General features: G+C 42.2%; 1 protein-coding gene across 5 annotated transcripts in view; it reads right to left on the bottom strand.

The window, feature by feature from the left end:
• SETX (senataxin) overlaps positions 1-15,854 on the bottom strand; it is a 2,451,437-nt gene that overhangs the window by 136,856 nt on the left and 2,298,727 nt on the right. For all 5 annotated transcript variants that reach the window (XM_044058409.1, XM_044058411.1, XM_044058407.1 and 2 more), the window contains one exon: positions 12,941-13,028. In XM_044058409.1, coding sequence (XP_043914344.1) covers positions 12,941-13,028 — 88 coding nt within the window. The remainder of the gene's footprint in view (positions 1-12,940; positions 13,029-15,854) is intronic.

The raw sequence follows: 15,854 nt of genomic DNA on the forward strand, positions 1-15,854 counted from the left end.
TTTGATCACAAACATTCGATACAGACCTCCAGAAAAGAATTAAAACTCTATAACCCACACTGTCAGCTGAAGAGTGGACAGGTGGGGATAGATAAGACGTCCCTTGTCATGTGTGTCAAGATCCACAGAGTGAGGTAACATATGGTGATTGCCCTTGACCAAGTGATAAAGATGGGGGAACCAATGCTGTCAGGACCAAAAGGGAATTACCATCACGATTTAGAGAGAGTCCTGCCTGATCTTGTGCCAACAGAGTAAGGGGGGAAGCATATGGAAACATTTCCTTCCAAGGAAAAGACAGGGCATCTACTTTCCAAGCCAGAAGACTTGGTACTCTTGAAGAGAATACAAGAAACTGGCTGTTCAGAGGGGAGGCAAAAAGATCTTCCTGAGAAACGTATCCCTGTAAAGCATTCATTAGTGAGCCTGCATTCTGGACCTGCTCAGTGAGTATGCCACTAGATTGTGGTCTGAAGGAATGTAAACCGCCTGAAGAGTCACTTGATACCTTACAGCTAGATCCCACACCTTCAAGAGTTAATCTGCAAAGGAGATAGAACCCCATAACTCCCTACTTGTTGATTTAACACATCATGGCGGTATTGTCTGTGAAGACAGAGGGCTGGGGTGGAAAAGGAAATGAAAAGCTTGCAGAGCTAGAATTAGAGCGCTCATCTCTTTTATAGTGATATGATCTGACCTCTGATGAGGAGGCCAGAGACCCTGGATATTTGGGGGACCACAAGAAGCCCCCCCACCCCAAGTCTGAGGAGTCCCTGAACAGTTCCTGCAAAGCATGTAAGGGAAGCCCTGGATTGAGAGACATGATGAATGCACCACTGAAGCTTCACTTTGAGGCGAGGAAGTAAAGGAAGCAGGAACTCCATGAGGTGGCAATGTTGAAGCCACACTGATGTAAGGTGCCAATACAACTTCCTAATATGGACCCTGGTGACAGGAAGCATGAGAATAATGGAGCCACAAAGTCTTACAGCACTGAGAAATTCCCCGGGTGTGAGAGAGGACAGACAGACCGGACAAAGGTGGTCAGAAACAAAACTAAATCTTACAGCACTGAGAAATTCCCCGGGCGTGAGAGAGGACAGACAGAATGGACAAAGGTGGTCAGAAACAAAACTAAATCTTACAGCACTGAGAAATTCTCTGGGTGTGAGAAAGGACAGAGACTGGACAAAGGTGGTCAGAAACAAAACTAAATCTTACAACACTGAGAAATTCCCTGGGTGTGAGAGAGGACAGAGAGACTGGACAAAAGTGGTCAGAAACAAAACCTTGGGAGCAGAAAGAGAAGCCAACATGGGACTAGTCTGAAGCCCACTCTGAGAAAAACATGATCCTGGGAAGGCATCAGATCTGATTTCTTGAGATTTCTGGTGAACACCAGAGTCTGTAAAAGACAAATGGTAAATTGGTGGTCCTGCAACAGACCGCTGGGAGAAGGAGCTTGAATGAGCAGGCCAGACGGGGAAAAATCTATATCCGCCACAACTTACAACACGGAATGACAGGAGTGAGGCATTTGGTGAATACCCCTTCAGTCAGTAGAAAGGCCATAGGGCAAAGCAGAGAAATTAAAATTTGAGGAAATAACAGAAACAAATATTTTATGAACACACAGTAAATAGAGATGTGAAGGTAATCATCCTTGAGATCTAGTGAAAACAAAAACGTCTGAGGAAGAAGAAATAGAGGAAACAAAGTCTGAAGAGGCAACATCTGGAAAAAAGGGATTTTGAGAAAGGTGTTGAATAGGGAAATGTCCAGAATTGGTCTCCACTGTACCATCTTTCTGTGGAACCAAAAACATCCTGGAGTAAAACCCGTTTCCCACAGAGGTGGATGGAATGGGCTGAATGGTGCCCTGATCCAAAAGGGATAGCAGAACCTCTAAAAAATGAGGAAGCTGTTCTAGTGGAGGTTGATGAATGCCTGAAAAGTGGGAAAAGGATTTCCATACCATGAAATACTCCTGATGAATTTCATACAACATCCAAGAGTCTGAGGTGATCTGATGACAAACTGGATGAGACAGAGAAAGGCAAAGGGACCTGACCAAGGGAAAGAGAAAGCCCAACATCAAATCAAGACAGGTATGTCCTGAAAACGTGGCTTCTGAGAGGAAGGAGTCAGAGTGGATTTAGCAGGGGGAATGTGCCTAGACGCTTTCTTATCTTTAGGAGGTGGGTGAGTCTACCTATTGACAAAGGCAGACTTGGAAAGGTAAGTCCTCTGGAATTTCAGGACAGGTAAGACAAAAATAAGACTGTGATCCTGTAAGGGGCTTACTCATATCCAGGATGGACTTAAATAGATCAGCAGCAACTGTCCCAAAAAAGATTTCTGATATCCAGGGGGGGGGGGGCATCCAAAAGCTTGGCTTTAATATCATCAGGTAAAACCTAATGACATAGCCAAGAATAACACCAACACAAAACTAAAAGCAGCAGCCCTGAAAAGGCATCGGCTGTATCATAGCTGCATTTTATGGAGTGATGACTGACCTGGGAAGTGAATCTAAGCAGAAAGAGAGGTGAAGCCTTCCCATCAGAATCTGGAAGGTCAGACACCACTTTAGCCATCTGAAAAAGAAGATCCAAAACACAACAGGTCATGTAGGTTTGGTAATTAATATCCCTAAAAGACAGGGTGGCAGCAGTATATACATTTTATACTGTTCGACTGTCTTTAGCTGAAGGAAGGAGCTTAGTAGAGGGAAACAATTTAGAAGATTTATCAGAGGAAAGCACTGAAGGATCAGCAAAAGGGCACTTACAAAAAAACTTGTAGTACTCGGGCACCTTCTAGAACCTGTCAGGTTTCTTGAGAGGTGAAGGCTGAGAATCCTGAGCTACAGAGATATCAGAAAATGTGTCCAAAAGGGCTGGCAAAAAAAAAAAGGAGGCACAGCAGACCGCTTAGAACACTCCATTTGTAAAAGCTCATAATACCTCTTTAGAATGTCAGGGACCTGGGAACAATGCCATTTAAAGTACTCCATCATACAAACAATAGTATCTACAAAGGTTAATCCGGCCAATGGTGAGTCTGGGCTCAATGAATCCTCTTCATAGGTTCATACTAGGCTATCTGCCCTAAGGCATTTATAAGCCTAGCCAGAGTGTGTTTGGCTTTCGCCACCCATTTTAAATGAATTTTGCTATGCCCTTTTTCGAGGTTAGTATACTGTGCCTCTGTCTAACAGTGACACAGAAGTGATACCCGGGGTAAACCTACGATCTCCCATCCACTCATCAAGATTCCTCTTGAAGAGAGTCAATGAGGGACTCTGCCTAACCTGGACTGAGATTTTATTCCAGAGTGAAGGGAGCCTCTGGGTTATGAATCTGTCCCTCCAGCATGTCCTATTTATTTCAGTGCTGAGGTTCAAGTCTCTCGAGCGCGTAGCTCGATGGGATTTAGATTTTCTGAGGTGCAGCATGTCCACTAACTCCGGGTTGGACATGGCTTTATATGTCAGGCACAGATCGCCTCTAAGCAGGCAGTATGCCACTGAGTAGAGCTGGAGTTTCTTTAACCGAGCAGCATGTGGCATCTGTTTGAGCCCTTTGATCCTCTTGGTGAGGTACTTTTGGGGTCTTTCCAGTTGCTGCAGGTGTCTGGTAAGGTACATCCCAAAAGGGTCACTGTACTCAATTATGGGCCTGATGAGGGATGAGTAAAGAGGCACGATGACATTCCCTGATGATTTGAATCTCTTCATGATTAGGTGGGTTATATAAAATGTTTTTCTAACCACTTTGGCCACGTGGTTGTCAAATGAGAGATTGCTATCAACTTGGGTCCCCAGGTCCCTAATTACTTCTTCTGTACTTAATGGATTACCACCTACGTGGCAATTTGTGGGCACTTTGTTTTTGCCAAAGGGGATGACTATACACTTTTTGGCGTTTAGCTTGAGGCCATGGCTCTGGCACCAGTTGTCTGTTTCTATGAAGCCCTTTTGGACGATGCTTGTATCGGCTGGAGTGTCGATTATGGTGTCCAGTTTGCAGTCATTTGCAAACTTGGTCAGCCACAGTCCTTCCGTGTTGGCCTGTACCTCCGAGAAATATATACCGAACAAGAGAGGTCCCAGGACTGAGCCTTGTGGGACACCACTTGTAACTGGTTTGGAGTCTGACATGGCTCCAGCAATTCTAACCATGTGGGTCCTGTCCTTGAGCCAGTTTGCAACCCATCTAGTGACATAGGGGTTTATACTTAAGCTGGTGAGCTTATCTATAATGCCCGAGTGGGGTACTGTATCGAAGGCTTTTGCGAGGTCCAGGTTGGCTGTGTGGACCACCTTCCCCTTGTCAATGGTCTTGGTGACTGTTTCAAAGAAATCAACCAGGTTTGAGAGGCAGGATCTTCCCTTAACAAAGCCGAACTGGGTAGGATCCAGTGTCTGTAGGTCCCCAATATCTTTATTTATGAGGTCCATGATTATCCTTTCCATAGCTTTGCAGACCAAGCTAGTCAGGCTTATGGGGCGATAGCTTCCAGGATCCGTTGAGGCATCACCTTTGTGGAGGGGGACCACTGTTGCTGTACACCACTCTTTGGGTACATATCCTGTAGTAAGGCTGAGACTGAACAGTAGTTTTATGTTTGGGTTTAGCTCTTCTTGGAGTTCATGTAGGACGCAGCCCGGGACACCGTCTGGTCCCACTGATGCTGTGTTTTTTGCTTTGGAGAGGGCAGCTCTTACCTGAGCATCTGAGATGTCAGGGGGGCAGCACTCTGCTGGGATAGATATTTGCCCTTTTGGTGGGGGGGGGAGTTTGCGCTGAACCTGTCAGCTAGGATGTTGGCAATGTCTGTGGGTTCAATGTATTTTTTGTCAATTTCGACTAATTCTGAGCATATCTGGGAATTCCCACCCAGATTCCTAACATAACTAAAGAAAGCCTTGTGATTATCCTTAGTGTCCTGTGCAATTTTTCTCTCAAAGCTGGCCTTACACGATTTTATGAGTGCCCGTAGTTTTTTGCTAATACTGATCAGAGATGCCTTCCCTTTTTGGGATTTTGCTCTATCATGTAGTAGCTTCCTCCTTCTATTGTATAGTTTGTTTATGGCTGGGGTCCACCAGACAGGACGTCCGCCTTTGGAGGATTGGGACTTGGTTTTATTTGGGATTGCATGATCCATGCATTCCTGAAGGTGTTCACAGAATGCGTTTATAAAGGATTCTGCGGTCTGGGCCGTATTTTCCACAGGCCCGGGGGCTTTGAAGGATTCCACCTCGGTTTTGAGGAGTGTGAAATTTGCATTAGAGAAGTTTTTCATTGTGGTTTTCAGGGCAGGGGGTGGAGTTAGGATGTGAATATCCAGTGAGATTAGTTTATGGTCTGATCTTACCAATGAGGGATACACTTCTGGTCTGGAGCACAGAGTCCCCATGTTGGTGATGATCAGGTCCAGTATTTTGTCCCCTCTTGTGGGAGTGGTAACAAGTTGTTCCATAGCATTTGAGTTTATAAATTCTAGGAACCTTTGGGCTATGGTGCTGGAGCTAGAGTAATGCTCCCAGTCTATGTTTGGGTAGTTGAAGTCACCCAATATAATGGTGTTTGGAGAGACCGTCATATTTTCTAGTGTTCTCAGGAAGGCCGAGTGGGGTTCCTGGGTTTGGGAGGGTGGTCTGTAGCAGGCTATAAACTGGAAGGAAGTTTTACCCACTGTTAGTTGCACATGGATAGTCTCTGATGCTTCGTGCTGTGCCACCAACCTGGAGGTGTGGGTATCTTTGACGAATATTGATACTCCCCCTCCTTTTGTGGTTCGGTCCAAGATTTGGGGCCGAAAAGCATGGTATGAGGTATAACCTGGTAGTGCTGGGGTGCTCTCGGGAGCCTTGAACCAGGTTTCTGTTTCTGCACAGATATCGATGTTCTCCATGCTAAGGAGAGTTTCGAGTGCGTGCATCTTGAGGTTTAGACTTCTGGCGTTGAGTAGCATTACTCTTAGTTTCTTATCCCTTGTGGTACCTATGGAGGTGGGTTTGTCTTTTGAGCCTTGCCTAAAAAAAGCACTATGGGGGTAGCAAGAGCCTTTGCCAATATCCGAAAGCCCAGGGGTGACAGGTGCAAGCCGTCCCTAGCGAAGCATCGTGGCTTATCGAGCATGTCATCCCAGGCTGACAGGCATTGGATCCTCTTTGAAGGACACCAATACTTAAGCCAATTGTTGAAATTGATCATCTTGTCTTCATATTGTGGCATCATTCTTGGTGAGGGTAAGATGCTACTCAAGGTCAGGGTCATACCAGCCTGGGCTACATGCTCAGAGAGCTCCTCTATGTCTCTTTTCATGTAGTCCAGGGAGGTACGTCTCGGGTCATTCACACCAGCATGAACAATGACTGAGTCATATTTGTACTTGCCTTGGAGTGACCTGAGTGCTTGTGTTATGTGGCGGATCCTAGTGCCCGACAGGCAGCTCACCGTGACCTTCTCCTTGTTCAGCCTGGTGAGCGGGACGTCAGTGTGCCTGACGATAGAGTCACCTATTACAAGTGTATCAGGTGTGTTGTTTAGCCTTAAGAGCTGTGACTCTTCGGCACACTGGCTTTGTGAGCTATGTGTTGCACGTGTTTTGTTTTGGGGTAGCGGTTGCTTGGGTGTCTGCTTTGGAGGTCTCTTCTGCTTAGGCAGATTTTTATTTAGCGCCTCCGAGTATGTTTGTGTGTATTTATGTGTTTGGTTTGCTGTCGTGGTAGGTCTATGTGAGATTGGAATTGTAGTGAGTGTGGTTTCCTTCTCCTCCTGACTGGTTTCACCAGTACTGAGTTGAGGGAGCTTAGCCTCCAGTATGGCTATATGGTTGCATCTCTCACATGTGTTGGACTTTTTTGGGAGGAGGAGAGGGTTGTCTGTGTACATGAGGCAGTTGTAACATTGCCTCAAGATTCCCAGATTCACCAGCTGGACCGGAGAGGAGATTGACAACTGACCTTTGGACATGCTAGAATAGTATTGGGAATTCCTTTATAATTGAAAAAATGGGGAACAAGGTACTCAAGGGGAGTTTGTGAGCGTGTAGTGCTTTTAATTTTTAGTGCTGACTTATATAATTGCTTTAGTGAGCAAGTGCCAGGTAACTTAAATGCAATGTGTTACATGTAACTTAAATGCAAAAACGACAAACAGTAACTTTCTTTCAAGTGAAACAAGGAAATAAGTACAGTAAGCAATGCAGATATCACTAGGGATCCACAGAAGTGCTGAAAAGCCACGTTTTAGGTGGAATTAGCATTTCAGGGAAATAACAAGCAAACAAACAACAAGCATACAAACAAAGCTAGATTCAGCAGGCCTGGATCTAGTCTATGCTACAGCAAACAAGGTGTACCAATTTCAGTAAGAAGCAGTTCAAATATGCAGGCACTATAAGCCTTTAACCAGAAATTCCCAGCTCAGAAGGGCAGAGTCCAGCCTCTCCTCCCACAAGAGTGCAGACCACGAACCCTTCTAATGTAAAATAACTGGCCTGAAGCCCAGGTGCTTAAACCAGAATTAATACACTTTTAGAATAACAGACACTGAGCCCTCAATCAGCAGTTCCCAACTTAGAAGGATGTAAGCTACCTGTTCTGCCACCACAGTGCAGACCACAAACCTTCTTAATGTAAAACAACTGGTCTGAATCCCAAGTGCTCTAAAAGGCTTAGCCTTAGAATGAGATACACCAGGCAGTAATAAATACAACGGAGTACTTTTAAGATGACGCAAAAGCAAAATAAAGTAGGAAGAAACACAAATACAGTAAAAGCAGCTCTATATATTTGCAGATAGTATTGTAAGGCTGTCTCTCAACACACAGATTCCACTTTAAATGCAGGCTGCTTCTATTAACAGGTCATATTAAGGGAACCTTGAGTTAACAACACACAAGCTATAGAAACCAAAATAAGGGGAGGGTGGGGAAGACAGTTTCAACAGAGATGTGAGGAATCAGAGTGCAAATTATAAAACCATAAAAATATATACTGATCTCTGTATATTTGCAGAACAGTAAGACAACAGATATCTAAGCAACAATTTAGCTCTATAATACAGAATAATACAGAAAAATATACTCAGCTCTATATATTTGCAGATAGTCTTGTAAGGCTCTCTCTCAACACACAGGTTCCACTTTAAAATGTTAAAAGAGGCAAAAGCAAAATAAGGTAATAAAGTAGGAAGAAACACAAATACAGTAAGGCAGATGACATGCAATTTTTTTTTTGAGATGGAGGAAACAGATCAGATTAAGATACTACAGGGGAATGTCCTTCCCAAGTGCTCTCTCTGTACACTGCAGAGGAGATGGGACTGGTAAGAGTATCCAAAATCAAAATATGATCTCACTGTACTCAGTTGAGTGAGTGAATGAGATGGGTCCAGGATGAGTGTGCAAAAAGAGATTTACAGCAGCGGAGGGCAATTCCAAAGCCACCCAAGATTAACACCACAACAAGAAACAGGGAGGGGGGGTGGGGAACTACTGCAGAGATTCAGAGACACACAATATTTACTGAAGGCAAGACACACATTTACCCACTCAAATCTTAAATAAGTGCAGAAAATATACTTAAATCAGCTTATGTCCAGTTGATGTATGCAGACAAGTCTTAGTAGCCAGCAACTCGATTTAAAATGATTACTAGAAATGTAACCAACACAGATTTTAATGCTAGCAGAAACCCCCAAGCTAATTAACACTTAACAAAGGAATTTCACAGCAGTCTAACAACTACTGCAGAGATTCAGACACACCCACAATATTTACTCACTCAAATCTTAAATAAGTGCAGAAAATATACTTAAACCGCTTATGTCCAGTTGATGCATGCAGTCTAGAGGGAATAAAATTTGAGAGACGTAAGCAAGGGATTCCTCCTCTGAATAAAAATTTTCATCTGAGGAATCCAATTCCCTAGGCCTCTCTTAACAGGAGTGGAGGACCAAAGGGGACCAGGGACTGACACCCCTATGAGAGACTTCACTGCCATTAGAGCACTGAAAAGACCATGAGTAAAATCCTGCCATTCACATTGGGAATCTTTAGCAACAGAGGTAATATGTTGGGTTTTCTGATTTTTCTTGAGCATGATGCTCACTTTATAGACCCTCAGGGGTTCAGACTCCTGGAAGGATTCAATAATCACAGTAGGAACCTCTTTCCTCACTAAAATCTGAGGAATCCTCCTTGACCCCTCAGAAATAATCAGCTAAGTTTTCCCCTCAACGTCTGCAACAGATGCCGGAAAAAGCCTCCAAGGATGCGTGAGAATCGGAATCCACCATGCTGGCCTCTAACTGGGTCATGCAGAAGAATCTGAGGCAAGCACCTGTCTTCAGACCTTTCACCAACTTCAGGAGAGACATCCAGGGGACGCTGGACAGCAACTGTATCAGGCCTTGATTTTTTGGCCTTCTTCGTGGCAGGTGGCTTAACCTTAGGACGGGAGGATTCTGCCATAGCATCCTCCGCAAACAGTTTAAATTGTTGGTTTGCAAGGTATATGGATAAGGAATATAAGCAACTATGCAGGCTCTTAGGGACAAACATTTGACAGATACAGCACTGTGTATGGTCATGGGAAGTGCCTAAACAAAAATGACATTGGTCATGACAGTCTTTATAGGGAATCTGCCTCCCACACTGATATTTTCCCCCTTCTGGATGGCATGAGCTCAACAGCACACAAAAATAGAAAAAGGAGAGAAGAAACCCCAATGGGGCACTTATCTGAAACAGCTTGGTAATCAGCACAGCAGAAGGGCATTCCGACTGACATTTGATAGTGGCTTTCGGACTGACGGTAAAGAAATTCTGAGTGTCTGCATCATTACATCACCTTTATGCCCTATGGGCTGCATGGAAAGCATACGTCTGACATACGGTGCCTATAAGACCTAAACGCTCTGGTATACTGGCCGGGCACTGGGCTATGCTTGGCAGGAGATATAGTATGTTACGAATACAGCAACAGTAATATATAAGGACATCTTTACTTCTCCATCTGGTCAGGGTTAAGGTGAGTTTCAAAACCACAATGAGCTTATAAGAAAAGGGTAGGCAAACACATGAACTTCTACCAGCAGCACTAAAGACTGATGTCAAAATTCTGAGACTGACAAAAAAAGAACTGATAAGCATAGTGGACAAGCATGTTTATACCGTCAATGTACAATCAAAGTGAGTGGCCACTCTAGACTGTAGAAAAGTCAGAAAGAAATTATGTTGAACTGTGACATGTGGAAAGGATAAAGGGGGGGTCCTCAGTGTTAGGTCTTTACTTTCCAATGTTTGTTCATACTGAACAAGTACAGAAAGGGCTTCCCGGTCTAGCTACCCTTCTCTCATATCGAAAGAATCCCAAGTAAAATCCAACCGATTTAAAAGCAGAAAGCAACCTATCTTTGACCATTCCTGCTTAGCACTTGCATGAAGTTGACATTGTCTTAGATATAACAGACTTTGAAGCTCTAGGAATAATATGATACAAGCACTTTGAGATAAACACTGCTTTTATTAACCTACAAGTAAAAACTCAATTTAGCCATTTGAGGAACTGGTGTCCCAACTACCTTAAAAAACAGAAATACTACTTTTCATTGAAAGTGTTTTGAAGTGGGAAATGATGATGAAAGACCTTAGTGGTTGCAAGAGGAGGGGCATATTCCTGCATCTGCGATCCAGGAATACTTCTGAAGCCAATTAGATGAAATGTCTTTGCTACAGACATTGATAGTAAACTAAGATGACTTAAATCCTACAAAGCATATCCTCCTTCTCAAACAGAAACTTCACTGCTAGGAAGTCTAATGCTAGAAACTTGTTCCATACAGGCAGCGGACTGAAAACTACCTCTTTTTCTGTAAAACCACTTACCCCACGTGAAAGATCAGAAGAATGGTGAAAATGTGCATGAATTCTTTTGATCTTACCACTGATAACACCAGAAAGGGTCCCCAAATCTGCAATTACCCGTTCAGGATTTGTACCCTAGTCTGCGTCTCCTAGTAATGATGACAGGATTTTATGCAGAAACAGCATAGCATGCAGCTTTGTACTTCTGTCAATTCAATTTATCAGAAGCATTCAAAAAATGTAAAATTTTTCAAATGACAATTTTCCAGCCCAGATTTGTGCCACAGAAATTAACTCAAGGTTCACAACAGCCTGACAACTGATCATAAAACAATCAAATAATAAAAAACACCTACAGAGGAAGGAGAACTTAGACTCAAACTCAAGTGCAGAATCCCAAACTGTGATTAACATTTGGCATAATGTGATTTTATTTTCGGTTTCCCTGGAACATGACCATGCTTCATCTAAATAATACAAAAGATTTTGATTAATTTAATACTCAGGATTTTTTTTCTAGGTAAACTGTTGCACGGCCAGGAAGCAGAGACAGTACAACAAATGAAGTGAAGTGAAGGGAATGTGGTCTAGTACAATCAAGTCAGACATGACCAGGGCTGCATGTGTTACATATCAGCCAGTCTGATGGTCTCGGTCAGACTGCATTTCATTTACTCCTTAAGGATATTCTGCAGGCAGTCAGTATATCAGTGTGTCGGTATACTTATCATTATCATGACTATAGTCACTGGAAGAACCGACTGTGCACGTGACTTGGTGTTAACTTAGACCAGTGTGTCTGTATACTTAATGACATCGTGATTACAGTCACTGAAAAATCATACTGTGCATGTGACTTGGTGTTAACTTACACCAGTGTGTCTGTATACTTATCACTATCGTAATTATAGTCACTGAAAGAAATGACTGTGCACGTGATATGGTGTTAACTTACACCAGTGTGTCTGTATACTTATCACTATCGTAATTATAGTCACTGAAAGAAATGACTGTGCACGTGATATGGTGTTAACTTACACCAGTGTGTCTGTATACTTATCAGTATCATGATTATAGTCACTGAAAGATCAGACTGTGCACGTGACTTGGTGTTAACTTACACCAGTGTGTCTGTATACTTACCAACATCGTGATTACAGTCACTGAAAAAACAGACTGTCCATGCGACTTGGTGTTAACTTACACCAGTGTGTCTGTATACTTATCAGTATCATGATTATAGTCACTGAAAGATCCGACGGTGCATGTGACTTGGGTGTCAACTTACATCAGTGTGTCTGTATACTTACCGACACTGTGATTACAGTCACTGAAAGATCAGACTGTCCACGCGACTTGGTGTTAACTTACACCAGTGTATTTGTATATTTACTGGCAGTGTGATAACAGTCACTGAAATTTCTCACTGTGCATGTGACTTGGTGTTAACTTACACCAGTGTGTCTGTATACTTACTGGCATCATGATTACAGTCACTGAAAGATCTGACTGTGCACGTGACTTGGTGTTAACTTACACCAGTGTGTCTGTATATCAGTATTGTGATTATAGTGACTAAAAATTCTCACTGCACATGTGACTTGGTGTTAAGTATACAGACACAATGGTGTAAGTTATCAGTATCATGATTATAGTCACTGAAAGATTTGACTGTGCAGGTGACTTGGTGATAACTTACACCAGTGTGTCCATATACCTAACGGTATTGAGATTATAGTCACTGAAAGATCCGCCTGTGCACATGACTTGGTGTCAGCTACTTTTTGTACTTATTTACATCTGAATTCATTCCACCATGAATAGTAGCATAACTATATCTAGGAGAAGGATGTGTGAAAGTGAGATAAAAGCTAATAAAAAACAGAAGAGTTTGCGAAGCATTTAAGCAAACAGAAATAGCAAGCTAGAACACCAGGAAACCAGTACTATTTCCCTACCTTAAGATTTTTTTATGCCCTCCAAATGAAAATGATAAACTCCCACTTAAGAAATCACGTAATCATGGATGTGTTTTACCAGCAACTTTACATACCATAAGTGTTTTCAAGCTTCCAAGAATGAAGAGGCTGAACCGAGCTCTTGTGATGGTGACATTCAGACGCTGTCGACTGGCTAAAAACCTGTTAATAATACAGAAACTTTATAAGCTTTTTTTAACATAAAAGAATATACTAGCCAAGCAACCTATAAATGAACAGTACATTCTGCGACTAGTGTGTCAGTGGCTCAACTAGGTAGTAGAATTGCCTTTGATGCTGAAAGATCAGAAGGCTGTGGGTTCTATTCCCTCATCAGCCATTAGCATTCATTTCTCTCCTTTGGTTGAGATGTTATCCTGAGGACCCACTCACCTAAGTTGGTGGTAGCTCAGGCGGACTGTAGAAGATTCCATGCCACTTATTGAAAAGAATTGAGGGAATTTCCCAGGTTTTCTGGCCAAATTTCCTCTAGTCAGTATAAATACCATATTGGTGCTCCCCCGAAAAGAGCACAGTGGGACTTACCTGGTAAACAAAATATGGATAGATGGATGAATGAATAAACAAAATTTCTGCTGCTGTAATTTCAGCAATCTCTACTAATTTGTGTTTTACTCTGTCCATTCCTCACAGAGCCAGTTGTTGATTATCAGCATTAATTTTGAACTCATTTAAAGAAATGTCTGCAGTACTCCATGATTTAATACAGTTGTTTAAAATTCAGTTTAATATGTTGGCATTTTCATATTTACAGCGAATAAATATTAAAATAAGAAACAAGATAAGCTAATAAAAGCTAAAACTGGCTAAAAGTACTGATTCTTTATCAGGTTAAAAGTGCAGCCATAACTGAACAGACAATCAAGATCAATAAAAATTTACACAAGTAAACTATACTTATGCTTAAAACTCCTTAACCATCTTTTTAATGGTACATCGAATTTGTATGTTTTTTTATTATATTTTGAGTACATTTTACTAGTGTTTAGCATTTGCTTGCTTACTGCTTTTATCTTAATTCACTTCTGCCAATATACTTCCTTTAAACCATTTAAGCTAGTTAAGAACTACACTTTGTACAGCAGTATCACACTAAACAAAGATAGTCTTCACTCTACTGGTCTATGAATATAAACTGAGGATACGGAGGAGGGACAGCTCACCAGAAGTACCATTCACAATTATATGGGAGTAAGATGACGTTATTACTGCCCTTTCCTCCTAAAAAACAAGCTATACTGCATACTCAATCCTCAATGCCAAAAAGAAATGACATCTGCTACTGTCTGGCCGACTGACTTTCGAGGGCCATTAGCATCTCAGATGTACACATAAAGACAAGCATTATAGTATAAAAGAGATCAGCAGGCCCCCAGTCACCTTATGACAATAAATGGACAAGCTACAGCACCTGTTCTGTGGATTAGATGTTCGTACATCACTTATGTCCTAGATGTAGACATAAGTCTGATTTATGGTGCTTGGAAGGGCCCAAGGCTTTGGTATGCTGGCTTGTATGGCTTTTCTCAGCAGGATACCTCCTCAGTAAGGAGTACTGTAACAGTGATAGGAAGAACATGTAAATAAAGCTCGTCAATCCAGCTTTAAAGCTCATCTATCACACCTCATTCTGATCACACAAATTCAAACCACCAACTCAGATAGTTTGTCCACGTGTTAATTAGTGCATCCTTCTGTCTAACCACACTGTCTGCAACTGACTTGTGCACACTACAGGTGTTTAAAGTTGCTGCATAGCAGGATGGTGGAGCAGGGACTGCATTCCTTTACCTGTGAAAGGGTTACAAAATAACATCCAACAAAGGTTAAATACTTACCCAGTGTAAACATTCATGCAACTGCTTCTCCTATCAGTTAATACTCAGAAAGGCCACCTATGGTGAGGTCTCCTACTTCAGAACCCTCCCAGTGTTGAACATTTTCTCACATATGGAGCTCCTATACTCAAGGGCATGCATGCTTCATGAAGTAAGCCTACATAAGGCATGCCTGCCAAACAATCCCCAGCAGGTGATCTCACACATTAGACATAAGGAGCTACCCTGAAAGCTAAACAAGGACATACAATCATGAATTTGTTACACTCACAAAAAGTTATCCCCTATTAAAAGAAAATACAGTTGTGTAAAACCTTACCGTAACAGTAGATGCCCTTCTCTTCACTGTTGCAGTATTCTTTACAATAGGGATCCCCTGCCAAAGGCAACCCAATGTCAGGTCAGTATACAAAAGCTTTTAGGTTGCAATGGGTACGGCATACATCACACATATGCTCCCTCCACACAGTGTATGGCATAATGGTGAAGTCCAGACATATCATCCTCAGAAATGAACAGTCCCCGTAGGAATGACAGTCCAAGGTTACTAGTAGGTAAAGCACATCCAGGAGGAAAAAGGACCAGGAGGAGGAGGGAGGGAGTGGATACTGCAACAATGAAGAGAAGGACATCTACTGTTATGGTAACATTTTAAACACCTTTACTATGTCCTTCCATATCACTGTTGCAGTATTTTTTTTACAATAGAGAAAGTGCAAAAGCTTAGGAAGACGACAGGGAAGAAGATGGACCAATAAAGCTCCTCAGGAACCTATGGAGAATGGTTCTAGCAAAGTCAGCTCCAGCTCTGGAAATCACATCCAACTTACAGTGCTTGGTAAATGTATGCATAGATGTCTAGGTAGCTGCCTCAAGAACATAATTAGTATCCAAACGAATCCATAGCCCTAGTAGAATGGGCCTTAACAGAATAAGGAAGGCTCTTACCATGAGAATAACAAAAATAAATGGCTTTAGATATTCAAGACAACATGGTTTGCTTGGAAACAACCAAACCTAAAGACCTAGGATGAAAAGAAACAAAAAAAAAAACTGTTCAGATTTATTAAAGGCTTTAGCCTTATCCAAATAATACTTGAGTTGTATATGCAAATTCAAGTTGTGTAAA

The sequence above is a fragment of the Protopterus annectens genome, chromosome 16.part0 (assembly GCF_019279795.1).
Source record: "Protopterus annectens isolate FY-2018-M chromosome 16.part0, PAN1.0, whole genome shotgun sequence".
In the NCBI taxonomy this organism is placed as follows: domain Eukaryota; kingdom Metazoa; phylum Chordata; order Ceratodontiformes; family Protopteridae; genus Protopterus; species Protopterus annectens.